The sequence below is a fragment of the Drosophila gunungcola genome, unplaced genomic scaffold (genome assembly GCF_025200985.1).
Source record: "Drosophila gunungcola strain Sukarami unplaced genomic scaffold, Dgunungcola_SK_2 000222F, whole genome shotgun sequence".
Lineage (NCBI taxonomy): Eukaryota > Metazoa > Arthropoda > Insecta > Diptera > Drosophilidae > Drosophila > Drosophila gunungcola.
Window position 1 is genome coordinate 1 of NW_026453383.1, and position 21,577 is coordinate 21,577.

General features: G+C 37.4%; 2 protein-coding genes across 7 annotated transcripts in view; one reads left to right on the plus strand and one right to left on the minus strand.

Moving 5' to 3' along the window:
• Positions 1-2,398: 2,398 nt before the first annotated feature.
• Positions 2,399-21,577, minus strand: part of LOC128266012 (cAMP-specific 3',5'-cyclic phosphodiesterase-like) — a 58,651-nt gene continuing 39,472 nt past the window's right edge. Inside the window, exons 3-4 of one of the 5 annotated variants that reach the window (XM_053002278.1) lie at positions 17,352-18,593; positions 2,399-2,576 (exon numbers count right to left, since the gene is read on the minus strand). In XM_053002278.1, the coding sequence (XP_052858238.1) occupies positions 2,573-2,576; positions 17,352-18,526 (1,179 nt within the window). In that variant the 5' untranslated portion in view covers positions 18,527-18,593 and the 3' untranslated portion in view covers positions 2,399-2,572. Of the gene's footprint in view, positions 2,577-5,163; positions 5,964-11,816; positions 12,023-17,351; positions 18,594-21,577 lie in introns of those variants that run through there. The other 4 variants (XM_053002277.1, XM_053002273.1, XM_053002271.1 and 1 more) reach the window with 4 other exon arrangements.
• LOC128266015 (protein new-glue 4) overlaps positions 6,463-21,577 on the plus strand; it is a 55,527-nt gene continuing 40,412 nt past the window's right edge. The window contains exons 1-2 of one of the 2 annotated variants that reach the window (XR_008269001.1): positions 6,463-8,413; positions 17,310-17,401. The gene's annotated coding sequence lies outside the window, so the exon portion shown is untranslated. Of the gene's footprint in view, positions 8,414-17,309; positions 17,402-21,577 lie in introns of those variants that run through there. The other variant, XM_053002284.1, reaches the window with a different exon arrangement.

Below are 21,577 nucleotides of genomic sequence, written 5' to 3' on the forward strand. Positions count from 1 at the left end.
TAAACTTATTAAACCTTTAATTTTCAATTTCAGTTTTAGATTCGTTCTCATTACAGTTATTCTCATTCGTTTTGTTTCAATTTTTGCTTCGCTCTGAATTCACATAAATTAATTTAATTCTTATTTGTTTTTCCCAATTAATTTAGATTTGTTTTTGTTTGTAATGTACTACATTTGCTCTCTTTCTCTCTATGTCTTTCTCTCTCCCCCTCTCCGCTTTCCTCTCTGTTTTGTTTATTTGGTCCGTTCCACTTGTTTTCGCCCCCCTCTTCCCCCCTCTTCCCCTCTATTTTCACCTTCACCTCCTTCTCGTCGTCCTCTTCTCTGTTTCTGCTTCTTCTTGCTCGCTTTAATATTATGCACACACTTCGATTTCGCCTTTATATTTTTTTTCTCCGATTAAACCACGATTTTAAGTCGATTTTTGAGTTTTGCGAATTGTGTGCGGTTTTCGCGATTGCGTTTTGCGATTTTGCGGAATTATTTTGAACGCAAATTGTGTGTGCGCGGAGCGGAGCAGCGAATGCCGAACGTTGTTAGTTGTTATATGACGGAGACGATGGAAACGATGAAAACGACGAATCCGACGAAACCGACGAAACCGATGGAGGCGAAATCGAAAACGAAACCGAAATCCGAAAGCCTCTGCCGGCATCGCAGTCGCCGCGGGCAGAGCAAGGCAGCGGCGAAAAACGAAGCTAAGCGAGGCGAGGCGAAAAGCGAATTCGTATTGAGGCGAAGGCGAGCAGGCATCAAAGCAGCGAGTGCGAGCGAGAGGGGCAATATCACTGAGAGAAATTGTATTTAATGCGGTATTTAGCATTATAATAATTTTGTGATTAATATTTAAAAGCCTGACATGGAATTATTGCATTTTTACTAAAATCATTTAAAAATATTATTATAACCAAAAACAACAATAGCTTGTGGTAACTCTTTTCTGTTTGTGATATTGTAGACAAAGTATTACATTTTTCCATTAGGTTACATCGAAAGTTAAACATGCATTCAATTACATTTGAATTAATGCACAATTGTGTATTTTAATTTTTAAAGAATCACAAAGCAAACAAAATCTAGTATTTCCTTGCCAAGAGTTTAAAACATTTTTTTAGGCAATGTGTTTACGTAACTTGTTCTTTTGAAAGTGCTGTATCCATTTCTGTCAGTGTAGCCTAAAATAAGCGCCATGCGTGAGAGCGTCGATGCTTGGCCTAATGCGGGAAAGAGAGGGTGAACAGAAGCAAAAGAAGCAATTGAAATTGAAAGTTGTAATGAGACAGCGCCTTGAGATTCATCATTAAACAGCTGCTGCTAAGTACCGCCCTCTCGCTCGCACTCTTTCCCACCCCTAATATTGCCCTCTTCTTTCTGCAAACAGCGGAAATCCAATTACAAGCAGAACGGGCAGACAGAACGTCGTCGTTCCTTTTTTTTCATTCTTTTCCCTTTTTAAACTTCTTGCACAAGTACAATGACTAAAAAAAATAGTACCGGAACAAAAATTGGGATGTGCAAAAAAAGTCTGGCAAAAATATATAGAAAAAGAGGGGGACTTTTAAATTGCTGTTGGGGGAATTCAAATTCAGACACATGTAAAATCTGCATACACATGTAAGTACACTTTTGTGATTTATGCAGCCATAAATTCGGTGTCATACTTTGCCAGCTTAATAAATTAAGCCATTTTCTGGTTTCTGCAATCAAGTCAAATGTGCAATCAATTTAATGACAAATTTTCTAGTTTAATTGACTGTCAAATAGTTTTGCATGCAAGTACAGAATTATTAGATCGGAATGTTTAATAATAAGTTAGATAAAAAAGTTTAAGTTTCAGCAAATAGTTACTGAAAATAAACTTAGAAACTTTCAAACAGTTGCATTGAAATTTGAGTATTCTATGATATAAATTTTGATATGATGATAAGCTTGTGGCTTCTTTTTAAGACTTATTAAACATATTTTTTTGTAAGATTAAACATCCGATCCCAATGTGTTGGGTTATAGTGTATTTTTCGCAAATCTTTCGGCTGCTTCTCCATATTCATTTATCACATGTGATAAAAAGTTTAAACGACAATAGCCTCGAATTTATTTGCTATTCTGGGGGGCTTTCGTTGGATTCTACAAAGCGTGCCGACTCGTTCTGTTCGTTCTTATCAGGCAAAGCTCTTATCATAAAAGTAAAAAGAAAAGACCACAAATAATATAATGCAGGGCACCTGTCCGTTTACGAGACCGGCCCCCCAACAAACACAAATATTTTACATTTAAAGCAAATAATTAGGGAATAAAAAGTAGAGGAAGCCAGTTCTGCAGAACTTACAGCTAAATCTCATATTAACTACTCATCATTAAACAATGATTTCTTATTGTTTTTAGTTTACATGACTTTCCTAAATTAATGCCCAGTATCTAAAATTACCCATTTAACATGGCGTATACGCAATAATCGTTTGCAAAAATCGGCTTATTGTTTAGTTTTCATATGGCTTTGTTTTCATTTGCCGATGCAAATAAGCTTACCAAAGTGGTTCTATTAATTAGAATGAAGGTAGTGCACATAATCGACTTACCTGTAAAGAGAAAACGTATTACATAGTTAATTAGTAAGGCTTACAAACTTAAAAATGGTTAAGCTTATTCAATTTAAAAGTTTAAATCTCAAAACATTGATATATATATTTCTAGATATTAAGAGATTTCATCAATGGCTCAGTTGTAATTTACTAATAATAATCAAGATAACGTTTCCAATTTATAAAAGTGTTATCAAAATCCATACTAATCTTATAATAATAACATAAAAAAAAAACAAATTTAAATAATACAATATTACATTTTTATTGAAATTACCAATTAAAAATGATTGCTTTACTCCTTTATCCGTTTTTGTATGTATTATGCCTGCTTTAATGTACAATAGTTTAAAGTATTTATTTATGCTTTTCAGAATAAAGTTATTTTAAACGTATTTTTGTTTAATCCAAATCGACTTTTAAATAAACAAAATTGGTTTTCAAATAGGCACACTTTCGGGGATCACTGTATATCATCAGCGACCTTTGAAGTTGTCGAGGAGGTGCAAAACGGGAGGGTGGCTATATGCTCAGCTTCTTACTGGATTCTTTAATTGCTTTGGCTTATTTTGGTGTTCGTGTTTTTGAGGTTTTTGTTTGCCTTTGTTGTTCTTTACTTTATTCCGTTGACAAGTTCAACAGATTAACATTTTACGCAATTAATACAAAAGGAAAATAACAGGCGGTAAATGCTAATTGCCAAATGTGAAACAAACAGATGACGACAAAAAAATGGAAGTAGAGGCTGATGGGGCTGGGGCTGGAAAAATCATCCCTGTTTTTTGTGGTGGTGTGCAACCTTGAACTTTGACCTCGCAGCATTCTAATCTGCGCCTAAAATTTGATTGCTCCGAATACAAAACAGAAAAAAATAGAACGACGCGTTTGCGTTTCTTCACGTTTTTCGGGTGCCGCCAACGACGCTGCTCTCGTCGCAGCAGACTCTGCACCTGTGCAGAGTCCACCCACACCCACACCCACATCGTCCCTCTCTTTCCCGACACTCGACGACAGCCGCTCCGTCTCTTTCAGTTGATTTCTGTTGAAGGATATATGGCAGGCAGGATGGCCGAGTAATAATTAGTCCCAAGTGGGTCTCACAGCAAGCAGCTTACCGATTGCAGAAAACCGAAAATCGGGCGGGGAAATTGGGAAGAACGGGAAGATTGGGGGTGACAGAAAAGAGGATAATACCCAGCAGGATATTATCCTTCTGATTGGAATGCCTTAAATCGAGTATTTGCTGGCGAATCTGCTCGTAATTGAGTTGGTTCATTAATCCACATACCATTTGGTATTCATTCGACAATCACTTAAATTCTAACCCTTCACATCACCATCATCAAATTTTATTATCGATAATATTGATTGAGAATGCATTAACGAGGTTTTTCTATTTGTTGACTAGCCTGGAATATTGAATCAAATTTATTTTCTAACCCTTAATAAAATTAAAAAAAAAAAAAAATAGTGAATTTTTATTGATTAACTTTCATAATCAAAGAAAATAGGTTTCAGATGTTTAAATCGAATTTAATTATCGATACTTTTGTTTGAGAGTACATTCACGAGGCTCTTGATTTGTTAGCTACATCACAAAATTTAATAAATTATCAATTGAACTAAAGAAAATAGATTTAAAATGTTCAAATCAAATATGTTAATCGATAATAATGATTGAGAATACATTAACGATATTTTTCGATTTGTTGACTAGCTCGGAAAATAAAAGGAAAAATATTTGAATCTTTAAGCTTTTCTTAAACATATCTGCATCGTTCATAAGTATTTTCATTTAAATTAAGTATTTTCATTTTAACTATAACATGCTCTGATTGATCCTCTTGGTTTATTCAGTTGAACGTTTGCTCTGTATCTGTATCGCATGTGTCAGCAAGATCGTGCTATCAAAATTGCCTGCAATTTGAACGTTTTTTATTTTCACTCATTGCTCAGTTCTGTTTTGCCTTTTGTTTTATTTTCTTTTTATGTGGTTAGATAAGCTTCGCTTTGCATGGGGACCCGATCATGCTTTATTAAACAAATGGTACAACTCGCGGTAGAAGTATAGTTTATGAATAGAATTCTAACAACTTAATTATAGATACCGCTGGAAAGAGATCTTCGGGGAGGTTGGCACCAAATGGGGTATATCAGCAAAGCAACTTTCATTATTAAGCATAGAAAATTTATTGCCTAGATTTTCGAATCGAAAAAATTAATGTCGATAGAATATTTGTAAAACATTGTAATATATCGATCTAGGTTTATGTATTGGCAATCGGCAGTTTCGATAACAAAATAAAATCAAGATGAGTCAAAAAGTTCATGTTACAGAGGATGGAATAATATGGTATCGATTTTTCATCATTTTCAATAGTTGCACGAATTTCGCAAGCTTACCCAATTTATATTAATAAAAGTAAAAGCGTTTAAGGATGGAATAAAATGATATCGTGTCTTTTTGCACTGCTTGATCCCCGATAACTTATCGACAGAATCACCTTTTCAACCACTTTGTCAACTAATATCAATACAAATAAGTGTGCTAAAGTTACAGAAGTTAGAAGAGATGGCGTGATATCGATCCTACATTCTTTGCAATAATCGCTAAAAATTCGATAGCTTATCGATAGGCCTGGGTCTCACCTAGATGGCGAATTGCGAAAGTTGTAGCAGCAGCAGCAGAACGAACACACCATATACACCAGGAAGTTGATGCTACCGCACCACGTCGACGTCGAAGTATTACCGCTGCAGCCGCTGCTGCCGCCGATACCGCTGAGGGTACCGCTTGAGTTCTGCTCCTCGCTGGCGGTCGCTGCGCAGCTGCTGCTATTTAGACCGCTGGCAGTCACCGCCGCTGCCGCTGCGATTATCGAGGCCGCTGATGATTTGCGACGCTGTCCCGCTGCTGTCGTCGCAGCGCTGCTCGTTTCGCTGCTCTTCTGCCGCAAAAAGCGTCCCAGTCGGTGGGGGGCGTGGCTCTCGAGGGCGGGCGGGGCGCTGCTGGTGGAACGTTTGCGTTCTGCCGACGTCGCTGCTGCTGCTTGCTTCAAACGCTGCTGATCGTCGACAAAGGAGATTTGCTTCCACTTTTTCTTCTTTTTCACTTTGGCGGTAGCTTTAAGCAAATTTCGTGATCTATATGCTGTTGTTGTTACAGGTGTTGTTGTAGATCTGGGAGTGGTGGTTGTTGTTGTTGTTGTTGTTGTTGTTGCTGCTGCCGGCGGCGTTGGACGCGCTGCAACGGCGACGTCGGCGTCGTCGTCACTTTTGGCCGCCAGTTCAGATGCTCACACACACACACACATTAGGTTTAGGTACGCACACACTCACGCAGGCAGAGCGCTGCTGCGTCGACGTCGCGGCGGCGGCGGCATTCTACAATTATTTAATGAGAATTTTTAAAAAAATTATTTCGGTTTATTTTAAATGTTTCTTTTTATCAAAACAGTGGTTGTCCTTTTCTTTTTATTTTCAAAACTTTAAAAAAAGTTTAGTTTTTTGGTTAAATCGGCACTTTCCGTTCCTTAAGATTTGGTTTACTGAAGTCTTAGAATTCTAAAACTTTTAAAAATCAACATTCTAGCATTTAAAAAAAAAATGTATTTAATTTTGGTTTATTTCAATATTTTTTTTGTATCGGAACGGTGGTTGTCTTTTTATTTTAATTTTTAAAAACTTTAAGAAACGAATTTTAGTTTAAAAGGATTAAATCGACACTTTGCATTCCTAAGAATTTGTTTTACTGAACTATGAGAATTTTATTTAAAAACTTTTTAAAAACTTTAAAAATTTTTTTAAGGTTAACATTTTTAAAACTCTTTAATAATCTTTGAATTGATAAGCAATTTATAGAATTTATTAAATATCTTAAATTGTTTAAATTAATAACAGTTTCAAAATTTTTGAGTTTCCTAATTTTTAGTATTTTCAAATATAAATATTAAATTTATTAACTTCATTGTTTTTTATCTGATATTATACATTTTTTTTTTGTTTGTATCTTTTGGAAATTTGCTGGTCGTTTTTTAAAACTTTTTGTTTTTGTTTTAGTCTTGGGTTTTTCCGGCTCAAGGTCAGGAATGCCAGAATAAGATATTTGACATTTTTAATACCGATCTATTTCGATCTTTCGACTGGTTTTTTATTTGGTCACACTTGCATTTTTCCTATACATATATTAGTTATTTTGTTGCAATACTGTTTTTTTTATAATGGATCAGTGCTTATTTCTTGACAATCGTTATTAATTCTTGGGTTTATGGAACTCAATTTGAATACTCACTCGCATTTATTGCTATCTTTTTTGTTTTGATTATTATTTTGCCTACTTGACTTGCTTTTTGTGATGAATAACATTTACTAATCACTGTATTTGTCTGCGTTTATTCTTTTATTCTTCTTCTTCTATTGTCTTTGTTTTGCTTATTGTTTGGAATTTTTAATTTGGTAATATTGGTTTCTAATGGAGTATTTTGATTTGTTGTATTTCCACTGAGGGGTTTTATTTTTGGTTTGGTTTTTATTTTAAAACTTTGGCAATTTCCTTGGCCTTTCGATTTTATTTGGAAGAAGTTTGGTAGTTTTTGGTTGCTTTTAGTTGTGTGTGTGTGTGTGTTTATTTTATGGTGCTTTGTTCAGCACGCTTTCTAGCCTTTTTAATACTTTTTGATGCCGCCCTTTGTTTGATTTTTGTTTTGTTTATTTTGCACTAACTTTTAAATGACTTTTTGTTTATGTATTTTTTTTGTAATTACTGGCATTAGTTTTGGTGTATTTTTCCCCCTTTTTTTGTGCTTATCATTCCGCTCTGTTATCGGTTATCTTTATTTCTGCCGCTTCTTTTATGTAATTTACAGCTTCTCTTTCTTTTTCCCTTTTCCCCTTTTGCGTTTTGTTGTTGTTTTGCACACACGTGCGAGGGGCACTTAAAAAAAGATAAAACACAATAACAAAAAACACACGGCAATGCTTTTTCGTTTACCGAATATTTAGTATTTACGATTTTTACGCGTATTTATTGTTTATTATTATTATGGTTATGATAATGGTTGGTGTTTTTTTTGTTTTTAGGCGGCGCGCGCGCACGCACACACACGCATCCACACACACGCACACACACACGATATGCGAAATGCGATGCGCGATGCGATGCGCTCTACACCACGTTTTTCGGCCGAAATTCTCGTTTCGACTCGTCTTGAAATTGCACGGGCCGAGTTCAGAAATTTGAAAATCAACGTTTTCCCAGCAGAAATGTTAAAAAGCAGCAGAAATGCTAAAAACTTACAGAAATCACCGTTTTCCCAACAGAAATGTTAGCTAACGGCGCACAGTAATGTATGGAAAACGTAGTTGAGAGAGCAGGGAGCCATTAGCCGCCGTTGCGTTCTCTCAATTGCCTTTGAATCGTTTACAGCCGATATGTCGGAAATGTTAAAGGCCAACGTTGTCCTAACATAAATGTTAAAAACCAACGTTATCCTAACAGAAATGTTAGAAATCATCGTTTTTCCAAAAGAAATCTGCCGCAAAGAGCAGCGAAAATCGGCAGAGCGAGCAGCGGCGAATTGCGCTGGCATCGACGTCGACTGCGGCAGAGGGAGAAGCACAAAAAGAAAACAAAACGAGAGAGACGAAGATGAACAAAATGAACGCGTGCGCGTAAGAAATGTATAAAAGGATTTTGTTCCACTGTTAAATATTAAAAATACGTTCATGAAAACGGTGTCCCACAACATTTTTCAAACATTTTTAGTCTCAAGTTATTGTAGCTTAAAAGTACATAAAAAGTGAAAGTCATATCACGAAGTGAATATTAGTAAGAGGTAAGTGATAAATTTCCGAATTTCAAAGCAAAATTAAAACTAAAATAACATTTTATTGTAAAATACAAATACGAAGCGATCGATGCATAATTAGTATGAATCGAAAAATCTGTGTGAGTCTTACAATCAATTTATTTATTCTTTTTGCCTTCAGGGCTGACGTGTAAGTCAAAGAGTGTAATTATAAAATTTAATTTATTCTTAAATTTTTTATGCTATTCAGGGCATTAAAATTCGTTTCGGCGGAAGGCGGACTTTTCTACTGAATGAAAATAGTAGTAGACTACTCCAATAAAAGCGCATTATTCTTGGTACTAACCTCCAAACTCTGGGCCAACTTTAAAAGTTTGCGCAGAAAAATAAATTTTGGAAACTTTTTTTATTCTTATCGCCAGAGAATAAGTTCCTGGCTATTTACTGGTATTGTTTATTTTCCACTATTAACTATTATTTACCGTTTGCCGGAGAGAGCGGCATTTTCGAATTTCTCTTTTGCGCAGAAGGCTGCGCGCTCTTGATTCCAATCAGTTCCCCCTCCTCACCCTCAGTTGTCATGCATTCTTATCAGACTTGCTCTGTCGACGTCGCTGCTTTCTGTTGTTGTTTTTGCTGTTGTTGCGCACTGCACTTGAAAACTTAAGTTATGCATCCCTTCTCTTCGGCAATTTGCATTTGAGTTTTGCATTTTTGATATTGGATATTGGCAAGACCTAATAATAATAGTAATAGATAATTTTGGGGGTCAAGTGATGGGCGCGGCGGCAGCGACGTCGGCAGCGACGCCGTGAGAGGGGCAAGTGCAGCGACGGCGAACTCAAATGGTTGACGTCTTTGCTAAACACTGGATAACAGGGTTTTAAATCAATCAAGAGTAAACTTTTCCAGCCATTTTAACTTGGCTGAAAGTCCAACTACAGTCTAATCGTTATTGGGAATTTTCAAATTAAATATATAAGGCTTTCGAAAATATTACACTGCACAACAGAGTTTTTGTACACCCGTAAATAAAACGTAGCAAATCCAAACTGTGGTGTTCTACTCAAAAACTGTATTATTTGGCATACAAATACAGTCGTTACATTTTTAACAGTTTATGATTTTCTGAATAACTTAATTTCAGCTAGGAATGTGGCATGGGCATTCTCTACTCTGTGGTCCAGTGTCTTGGGGACACGAGCCGGTTTTGATAGCTCGATTAATCGGCCCCACCCTATACCCTACACCCTACGCTGCACTCACTGCCGGCAATTCGTTATTAGCTCTTAAGCTGCACCAGGTGCCTCAAGGTGCTGCACGCACAAACAAAATGGGAGCACGGGGTCAAGGGTCGAGAGTCGGGGGTCACCTAGAAGTTTCAAATTTCTTTCGGCCCAATAAAAATAAACAAAGAAGCCGAGAGCCGAGTGCCGGGCGCAAGTGGCCTGAAATGAGCCTGAGCCCCGGGCTCGGATTGCAATTATCCTGCGAGAGTTATCCATCAAAGATGCCGCTCGCCACTTGTTCTAATGAAAATTTGGTGCCATTTTCGAGGAGCCCGCTGGATGAGATGCGGTTCGTGGGTTGGGTGCTTGAGGGGTTTTTAAACAGAACAGGTGGAACCGAACGGGAGCACCTTTCGTCATTTTTGGGAGTTATGGTTATGACCGCCCGAACCAGATGTTGATGGTATCGCAGCTCTCCGGTCTTTTGCTCCAAACAGCCGGAAGGGAGATCCATCAAAATGGGAATTAACTTGGCCAGCGAGGGCAGTTCTTAACTTTAAGTTGATACCTTATCGGACAGCATTCAATCGCATTTTAAGCATTATTAGATACAGGAATAAACTACAAAGTGTAAATCTTTAATGTATCGGTTTATAAAAATATTGTATTTATCCCAATATTCATAACACGACTTATCAAAAGACGAATCATCTAATATAGTATTTATGTTTATCAATAGTCATTTTAATGTTAAATACAATGACAATTATCAAAACAAATAGCATTCTCGCACCTCCGGTTTTTTTTGTCAACTTTATTTTACAAAAATGCTATTTATGTCCCCTCAGTTTCAAGGAGTCCTGTTTCCTGTTTCTTCCTGTCCGTATACCCCTTAATCTATTTCCCCGCTGGCCTGTGTCCATTTTTGCTTTGACAAACAGCCACAACAACAATACAAAAAAAGGACGAAACAAAAAAAAAATAGAGAGAGGCGGAGAAAAAAACAGAAAACTAATGGATGGGCAATGGCACCCAGGAGGTAGGTGGAGGGGGCGTGGCAGGGGTCCCGGAGATCGGGAGGATATATGTTTATATATACGCATATATAACATCCGATGGAGGGTGCCTCTCGTTGTTTGTTTGAGAGATTTTTGGGGACGGCCGTGAGTCAAATATTTGCGACAAAAACGTTTGTTTTTTTTTTCTTTTCGCCACTAGGGAAACTCGAATTTCAGGGAAAAATTACCTGAATTGTTTGGGCGCTTTTTACACTTTTACATTGGCCGAATTAAAGCCAGCATTGAATTGTGCCGATGGCGAAAAGTGTTTACTTTTGGTTTAAATATTGGTATACACAGCATCGCAAATAATTGTCTTAATATTATTTAAAATAAGGTTAATATTAACAAACTATAAATGGAATAAGTTTTTCCTTGAATATTGCTGGATTTGCACTTACGATAGGTATTTTGCCACTGGTTACCGAGAATCTTGGCGGTTTTCTCTTAAAAATAAAAAAACCCCAAGCTAGTTGGCAGCCGAAAGCATTTTCATTATTTTCCTCATAGATATTTATTGTCGTGCTTAATATTTTTCAATTTCCTGCTTTTTTAGCTTCTGTGTCGTTTGAGATTTTTGCCCCGCCCGCTGAGCGTGTGTACCCGAAACACACTGCCACTGCCACGCCCACGACGCCCCCTTGCCAGCGGGCGGTGGGCGTGGCCGGCGGACAAACAAATTGCATGCGTCTCTCATTTCTCATTTCGCATTTCAGTTGCCTGCTGATGTTACAGTTGCAGTTGCAACAGCGCCAGGTGGGCGGTCTGCCACGCCCCCGGGCAATTTGCACCGGCCCCTCCGCCCCAGCTACACTTGAAAAAAAAATATATATACAGCTGAATTGTATAGTAGTCGTAGTTTTTTAGTTTATGGAAATAGTTCGCAATATTTCATATTTTAAATAATGACATAAAGTCATTATTCATCACACATTATGATTACTTTGACCCTCAGCATTTTAATCATTTTTTTTTCAGTGCAACAGCTCAGTTCTCTTGTCTAGCCACTGCACATACCGAAAAGTTAATCATAAAAACGACGAGCGAAAATGCCAAGGTTCAACGTGTTGCTGATTGTTTTTCTCCTGGGTGTCAAACTGTTAAAACAACATGGGAAAAGGGGTTGGGGGTGGAAATGGGAGGAAAGGTTAAAAAAAGGGCGGGCTGACATGCCCACCAACCAGTTGCACGCTGCGTATACGCAATAATATCGCGCGCACAAAGCCAAAAGCTTTTTTTTCAAATGTTTAAAGGGTAAACAAAAAAAAGACGATTTTGTCGATGCAATCGATCTTACCGAACTCGCTTAATTAATCAAAAGAGGTAGCAACTTCACATAATCGACTTACCTGCAAAGAGAAAAAGGTAAAACGATTAATTAGTAAATTGAAAAAAACATTTTTTATAAATTCTCAACGGGTAACATATTCAAAATGGTAAGAAATATCAACTTTACTAATTTTAAGGGTGAATATTCTGAAAAATCCCATTTTTCTATTGAGTATTATTGAATATTATTATTGTACTACATATAGATTTTGATACTGATACAGATTCTCTAAAATTAGTTTGTGTTTTTAACAATGTTTATACAGTATTTATATTTAATCAATTAATAAATATATTTTTAACATAGGAACTGGGTACTATATTTTGATTGTTTTGCTTATTCTCAATTTTTCTATTTAAAAAACCTGACCTTAAGCAACAACAATTGTATTAGGCGGGTTTTCACTCGTAAGCTTTTGCAGCTTTGCATAAAAGAATAGCTTTTCCAGGCAAGTTTATTGTGGTGAAAAGTTATGGGAAAAGTGTTGTGCCATTTTCCAAAGCTTTGGGTTTGCTGCCCAGCTAATGAGCTTTCTACGAAATATGTATAATTTTCCAAAGATTAATGCTTATGATTTTTTAGAGATTTAAAGCTTATATTTCATGTCTCGTGTCTCGTTTTCCCTTTTCCTTTCGATTTTAAATGCTAATTTCCCATCAAAACGTTTCTTAAATTTTGCAAACAGCGAGTGGCCAAAGTTTTCTCAAAGTTTTCCTCTGTTTTCATCACTCCTTTTAGCTTTTGGTTAAAGTGCAGCAGGGATTTTAAGCTAAGCAATGAGCAGCTTAAAAATAAGGGGGAAATGGAAAAGGGAGCTGGTCAAAAAGTCAGCGGTTAGCTTAAAAAAAAAAACAACAGTCAAAGGCCAACCACGAGTATTTTAGAAAAAATTGAGCTGCTTAAATAACGCAACATGAAAACTAAAAGAAAATATACAAATGAAAACTGCATTGAATATTCGTCTTTCAAATCATCAGTTCAAAAATGTTTTCGATTACAAAAGAGCATAATTCTTTGAAAATTACTGTACTTGTGTTTTATAAAAAAATAAAAATTGAAGGCTGTTTCCTTTTTTAACTTAAATTCTAATCATAAGTCCTCCCAAGAATTCAAGTAAATTTCCAAAATTCGGATGAAAAATTGATGTACTGCATTTGTCAATTAATTCGCGGAAAGTTTTTACAATTATTTCAATTAGATTCCTCCTTGTTTTTTTGTTGTTAAACTATGCAACGAAATGTATATAAAATTCCCAAACTCTTTTACTTTGTCCTTTTTTTTGAATGGTTTTGTGTTTATTATCATTCCTTCTCATCCGAGGGCTCACCTTTTGTGCCTTGTGCCTCTGTTTTCCGCTTTGCCTCGGCATTTTCCCATCTCGGATTGCCTTTATCTTAGGGATATACTTCAAATGGCCATCCGAGATGCCTATGCCGTCCTTTTCCCTCTTACAAGGGGGCCTTGCAAATGTCACACGTGTCGTATGTGTAATATTTGTAAAGTCAGCAGTAAAAGCAAACAAAAGGCTTAAAAAAAAAAAAAATTAAACAGATGCATACAAAAGTGTGCATTATGTTGCATCGACTCTACTCATTTTTCATTTAATTTAATTTTATTTATTTATTTGCGCTGCTTCAGTTAAACCATTCCAATTTCTGACACAGTTGGGTCATAAATTAAGGCAAACAAAATGGTTTAGGCGCGTAATTTATAGTTGATTTAATGCCTTCGAATTAGCGTTAATTTGTTTTCAAATAAGAGACCCGTTTGTGCTCGCCCGTTTTCCGCTGCTTTTGGGTGGGCGAAAAAATGCTAGGAGATACAATGTTGTCAAAGAAAAATCCACACAACCAAGTGCTTATTAAACTGCTGGCAAAAAAATATTTACAAAAATTAAAAACGTAAAAACAAAAAACGCTGGTAACTTTGCCCTTGAAGATTTAAAAATATTATCGTGCAATTGAATATAATTATATTTATTATTTCAAAGAAACCCAACCATTTATTGACAATATTTATGGCAGATAAGGTATTCGCTTTGTTAATCAATATGACTTAGAGAACAAAACTATTTGAGAACTAACATATGCATTTCCACATTAAACCGCACAGCTCAATCAAATTTGTGCAGTAAATTAAAAGCCTCACTGGATGAAAGTATGGATTTCCCGAATCCCACAAAATTAATGACGCAGCTCATTAGGCTTTCAATAAAATATCCTTACTAAAATAAGGGTCTTCTTTGGCCCAGTTTTCATCGTTTTGGCTGAGCAAATATACCTTCATTAGCGCCTGTAAGAATGCAACACTCGACTGAAAATACAGAGAGCGAGAGAGAGGGGAGGACGAAGAGTACCCTTTCCGAATACAATATGCAAACAACGGCACGTTTTGGCATGCGAACACGGCCCATCTCTTAACCCTCTAAGTCCCTCTTTACCACTCTTCGCCCACACTTTCTCCCGCGGGAAAGCAAAGAAAAGCAAAAAGACAGCCAGCATCTTTCTCACTGTCGGAAAAAGGAAAACTTTTCAATAGTCTCTTTTTTGGGAAACGACTGTCAGATGACCAGGACACACAGAGAAATTAATCAGGGGTGTTTTCAAGTGTCTTAACATTTACAGATAATAATTAATTGAATTTAGACAATTTAAGAGCCATCCAGTAAATTATGTAGATCAATCTAATAGGAATCTATAATATTTATTATTTACACACACCATTGATCACAATTTTATGTATCTACTTTGTCTAATTTTGTTCTGTGTAGTTAAGTGGTTTGCCTAATGGGTTAACTGCAAAATTAAACTCAGGGCTTGACCGACAAGAGTTTAAAGTTGAACAGTTTTATTTACAATTTCTTGCCAAGATTGATTGACAGAAATTCAAAACAATTTTGAGGCCTGCTACAAGGATACAAGACCCAAAAGTAATGGGCAAAGTGCTTAGCATATTAATAGTCGATTGGACCGTATCTTTATGTAATGAAGTAAGGGTTTGTTATCTTTGTTATTTCACATGCATTTAAATCTCTCTTAAACTTTGGTTAATAATTTAAGTTTAAACTCTTAGGCATTCATCAAATATGCTATTTGTTTGCAAATTTACTAACCACTTAAATCTTTTATTTTACAACTTTTCGCCATCTGAAAAATCCCCAAACGCCTTTTAACCCATGGCAAAGCCGACGGGCAAACCAAAATGGCATGCTTTCGTTGGGGGAATACCCCTTTTAAAGTCGATAAAAAATGCGGGCTGCGTCACCGAGCCGATCCCCTGATAGCTTAAAAAATTGGAGTATAATTTATATAGGCATTAGCTCGCCGGCTTGGGGCGTTGAAATTTTCAATTCATTGCCAGGCAAACCACCGACTTTGAAATGGCATATAAATGAGGAACACCCCTCAGGACTTCTCGTCCTTCCCACCACCACCAGTCCTCTAACCTCCCACCTCCAACCTCCAACCTCCAAACTCCGAAAATCCCAGAGAAATGTATACATTTTGTGCTGTGTTATTTTCTCTTCTTTTTCTTTTTGTTGTTTAGCCTGTTTGACTGGGGCAAACAGCAACAATAATAAACATTCTTCTCGGACCATTTGTCTGTGTGTTTTTAATAATAAATAAACTGAAAACATAAGTCACGCATACAGACAGAGAGAGAGAGAAAGTTGAGCCTTGAGCTTCTCCCCCGGATTTATGAGTGGGGTCAGGGGTCACGAGGCGGCGGTAGTCGTACTGCCAGGCTTGTGGCCAAAGCTATGCAAATGTTGCGGCCTGCCTGCGAATCTGTCTGGATTTTTAAAGCCCCCCCCCCCCTTACTATAAGGCGTCCCTTTTAGTTAATTCCTAAGGGAATTTTTGATTTGGGAATTAATGTTATGACTAAAGTGCGCGATCAACTTGTTGGTCAACTGCTAAGAAGTCACCGCAAAATGTTTTACTGTTAAAGTCTTGCAACTCTTTTTTTATAAATTTAAATTTGTAGTGATTTAAAATCACCTTACACTCCAATGTAAAATGTGAGCTGAACTAAACATTTTATTTATTTGTGGAACTATTATTATTATTGTATTGTTTTTAATTTAACAATGTTTGTTTTCATAGCTCTCTTTAATAACATACTCAATTGATAAATGACACGTCTCAACACCCTGACAATTTCGCTTGAAATTTTTTTGCATTTCAAAAATAAACATGCAAATATTGGGCAACAACTGTCAACAGGTTAATCTCCACAGCTCTTGCCATGATTTTCCTTACGCTTCAGTTATTTTGTGTTTAACCATAAGTGCGTATAACATTTCATATCGATTTATTTTCAGAATACACACATTTTTCCTGGCCTGGCCCTATTTGCATTTCGTTTTCTTCGCCTGCAATTAAATTTAAATACATCTAATGGACGTAATTCCAATAATTGTTTAACTTTCCCTTTCCCAATTTCCTTTTGCGCTTTAAAATTTCATGGCCTGGCAGTTTCAATTACCCCGCCACATCCTTCGTTCCTTTTTCGGGGTTCATTAAAATGATTCTCTTTATTTTCTTATGATTTCTTTTTTGTTGTGTGCCTGCTGCTATATATATATATATATATCTGCTGTCGCTGCCAGAAGGAGAGCGTGGCAAATGGAGAGAAAGAGAGGGGCGACAGTTAAGGGAACGAAAAAATTAAAAACATTTAAATTTAATTATACGACTATGACAAACAATTTTGGCATTTTGACAACGTTTTTTCGGGGGATGAAGGCTTTTCTTTGACATTCTCTGACTGATGGCCACGCATCCTCCCAGTGCCTCGCCCCCAGACAATTTGCAAGAACAAGTCAACAATTAGCAGCGAGTTCAATGTGCCATCAGAGTCCAGGACATGGACGAGGATATAAACAAGTTAATTAGGAAAAGGAGGGCTCTTGGGCGGAAAATTGAGGGTTTTAGGGCAAGGGTTATGGGTCAGGGGTCGACAAGCCCTTTGGCACAGACACAACGGATATATTTTGTAATTTAGAGCACAATTTGGCGGAATTTCGAAAAAATTGAATTTATTATACACCATTATTAAAATAATAAAATAGATGACTCAAAAGTATACTTTAATGGCCGATTTCTAAATGTCATGTTAAAACTTTAGTTTGTAACCTTCTTGAGCAACATAACTGCAATTTAACTTCATACATTGAGAAATCGGCCTTCAGTGTTCACTTTTTAGTGAAATACTTTTAGACGTTTACTAAACATTATTATTGTATAATAATAATAAATAAGCCCGAAAATGAACCGGGATTTACGTCTTTTTTTTTTTTTTAGCAATGCAGGGGTATTTGGAATAGAATCAAGGAGGGGACTCACCCGAAGAGGTCCGAATCGCTGCCGGGGAAGCTGATCCTGGGCGAGAGTGGCGACCGCCCCTGGGCCCGTTTCAGCATGTCGTGCAGGCCCGGTGGCGCGTGGATGGGGCTTAGGATGGTGATTTTCCGGTTGCCCGGAGGGGCGAGGAAGCCCCCGCTCAGGGTCAGCTGGGTGCGCATGCCGGCCGACGAGGAGCTGCTCTTCATCTCGATGGTCTCCGCCGATTTGGAGATGAGTATCGAGGAGGACTGCTGCAGGCCCAGCTTGCTCATCGACAGCTGCATGGAGCCGCCGCTGGCCGAGCTGTCCACCAGACTGTCCACCCCACCAACACTGCCGCTGCTTGGGTCGTCGATCTGCGTGGAGGCACTCCGGATGCACTTTTCCGGCCGGCCCGAACCGGTGCCGCCCACTCCGGCCGCCGCCTCCGAGTGCGCCGATGTGGAGCGCACAAACTGCCGCACATGCTTCTGGTGGGCGGTCAAAAAGCCATGATGTGCCCCCTCCGGTTGCTGGAGGAAACTCTGGAAGCGGGTCTTGCCACCGCTTGAATTGCTGCCAGAATTGGAGTTGCCAACGCCAACGCCACCGCCACCGCCACCGCCACCGCCACCGCCACTGCCACTGCCAACGCCACCGCTGGCTATGAATCGAGTACTGCTGCTGCAACTGGTGCTCGTACTGGTTCGCTGCTCACTACTCGTTATGATCGAGGTGGAACTCTGGGCCTTCAGCTGCTGGGCCAGGGATGCCGCTGCCGCCGAGGTCAGCATTTGGGTGGCTCCCGTGGAAATGGTAGTGGCCTCACCCACAATTGTGCTGGACTGCAGACTCTGACTGCGCGTCGAACTGGATATGATCTTCTGCTGCGTGTGCTGCGTTTGCTGCATTTGCTGCGTTTGCTGCTGCTGCATCTGCTGTTGCTGGATCTGCTGCAACTGACTTTGGGTTTCCTGCCTTTGCTGCAGAGCGCTGGTGCTGCTGCTCATCGAATAGGATCGAGTGGCCACTTTGGTCGAGCTGCTTGTGCTGGAGAATTGCTGACTCTGCAGCACGTGCTTTTCGGGGGATCCCAGCTCCTCGTCGGGATCCACTTCGCTGGGTGTGGTTATTATGTACTGCGGTGGTGGCGCCGCTGCACCACCAGCTCCACCATTACTACTCTCCTGCGACATTTTTCTATTTTGTACTTTATATTTGATGTACTATTTCCTTTTCTGCGTGTGCAGTATATAGTAGTTTCTGGGGAACAGAGTTTATGCATTTAATTTTCCTGCTTGGGAGTGACAAAATAGCCTCAATACATTGCACACATACTTTTTGTATTTTCTGGTTATTGGGGGCAAGGGGGGCGCTTAAAACTGGGTTAATTATATGACGACACAAGTGGGGTTTTTTTTCGGGGCAACATGAGCATAGAGCTAAAGTCCCTGAACAAAAGATACGAATTTTAATTAGGGACCTGACATTCATTCCAGAATGTAGTTTGAAATTCATTAAAGAATTTCCCAGCACACGCTCAATTCTTGTGAAAAGAGGTCCTCCTAACCATATTGAAAATAAATAACAAACCCTAAGCCACTGAGCAAAGCGAAGTGGAATTCTTGAATACGGAATGAGAATTCGCACTTGTTTATTTATGCTTAGTTCTGGTAGATATTTCTTGTGAACTTATTTTAACTTTCAAGCACAAAGCCAAAACCAACAAGAGACAAATTCGAATTGGGAACCCAGAAACTTTTTTTAAATCAACAATTTACTAAAATTATGAAAAATATTACTTTACTTTGGATAACACACATATAATACAAAAAGTTATACTAATTAGTATAAGTTTTTTATAGAGCATATATTTGTAAACGATTTTCACACATCGCTATATGAAATCATTTCAGTAAACCTAATAAAAAAAAAGTTCCTGGAACATATCCCCAATGGCAAAAGTTAGCTTCGAACTCGAACGCAACATGAAGCGACCCGGTTTTTTTGCCACCCCCACAATTTTCCACCCCGATTTTGCCTTTGGCGAAATTTTCTTGTTTTCATCTTCTTTTTTTGCGTGAAAGTTTTGGTATTCCTTTTTTTTTTCGTTTTGTTCCATGCGTTGTTTTTGTATTCTTTTCGGAGCGAGGCTTTTTTCGATGGTGTGGCTTAACAAGCTGCATAATTAACCTGTGAGCCGTGACCGTGACTCTGGGCCGCCCCGCCCCGTTGCCAATTTACCCGCCCCTGGACTTTCAGTCATCCCCCGTTAAGTTTCACGTTGCCATTGCCATTGCACTTTGCCGAAAATATTTTAAGCTGCCATTGTTAGTAGGTATATAAACAAGTATCTGTGAAATTAGCTGTTTAACGAGGCCCTGTCTTTTTTATTTATTTTAGATGCTGTTATTAAAATCAAAGAAGAACCAATATTCAACTAGCATATTCAAAAACGTTTAAACATTTTTTTACGTCGACGGCAAGAATTTTCTCTATTTAGTTTTGTTTTTGTTGTCTAAAAGTATGCAATACACTAAACACCATAAATATTTAATCTCAAAGTTGGTAATGATATATTTATAACAAAAGACAATGTTCTTTTAGACAAAATTACTTAAGATTTAAAAAAGATCAAATTAATTTAAATAAATTGAACTTAACCCTCCTAGCAGTAAACATTATTTTGTATACAATATACTTTATTAAATAAAATGACTTTTACTGCAACCGTGATTTCGTTTTCCTTTTCTATTCCGGCTTTGTACATTTCCCCTTTCACTTTACTTTCGATTGGAGTTGAAAACATGGAGAAAGATGGAATTAAAATCTATTTTCAGATGATTTTCCCTTTTAGCTTTTTCATATTCCGGTAAACTCAATCACTTTCCATTTGATTTTATTAGCAGAAATGCATTTATTTTGAAAAGGAAATTAAGGGTCGAAGAAAAACCATTGCATCGATTAAATCTTTTCATTGAAGAACACAAATATTATAATTAAAATTAGTTAATTAATGTTGATTTGTTATTGAGTTTTTTTTATTGATTGTAGAAAGAATTTAATTTTTTACTTTAGCAAATACAAATTAAAATTTTCTTTTTCTGTTTTCTGTTTTCTGTTTTGGCATTACAAATTGTACTCTTTATTTTATTATTATTTGGAATATATTTATTAAGTTTTATATCAAAACAAAGAAGAGAAAAGACGGCTTGCAATAAATGCCTTCAAAATGTTAGGCTCAATGACACCGATTTGCGTAACTGTTTTCACTTTTTCGGCAAGTCACCCGAATTCCCAAATTGTCGGCCAATTGAAGGTCAGCACTCGCTTAGTTGCAATGACTGTCACATAACAACAAAAAGGACAAACCCAACATCTTGTGCAACAGTCACGCACACACCGACAAATCGCATGCAAAACACACACTCTCACAGAGCAAAGAATGTTACAGCAATTTTATGCAAATGGGTACCTTTCGCCTAGTTGCCTGAGAAATGGAATGACAATGACGACAATTTACACTGCGAGAAATGCAATAAAAAAAAAAAAAAATAAAAAAACATATTCATACAAATTTAAAAGAAATGCCTTTAAAATGACGGTATTTTAAGAGAGATGGTTTCAAAATCGCAAATTTAAATTGGGATTATGAAGAAAAGACTAATCTTCTTCTTCACGAAATTTTATTTTTCAGATTTGTGGCTATAAAACAAAATTGTTTTAAAATTTTTTATAAAAAAAGGTAGCTTTCAACTACATCGACATTATGATACTAAAAACTAATTTTATGAAGAAATATTCCCTGGATTCTTTAGAAAAATTAAAAGTTTTGGGAAATGTAAAAATTCAATTTTAAACTTCATTAGTATTTCTCTTGTAAAACGAGTAATTTATGAGCAGTTTTTCCCTTAGTGAAAAAACAGAAAAGGAGTAGGATTTGGCCATAGGCAGAATGCTCGTCTCCCAGGATTCTTTACCCTCCTTCTCGTTGACACTTTACCATTTTTGTTTTGTTTTTTTTCGAAGGCATGGCACTCAAAGTAATTGCAATTCGAGCGGAAAAATGAGGGACATTACAGGATAAGACAGGACAGGACAGCCAAGCCAGTTAGTAAGTCTACTGTGATTCGATCAACTAGATTGCCCGCATTCGCCGCAGTTGCACCAGTTTGTTATATTTCCCCCCACATAATAACGCTCCTGCAATCGATGCGATTGCATATTATAGCACCTAGTTGTTGTTC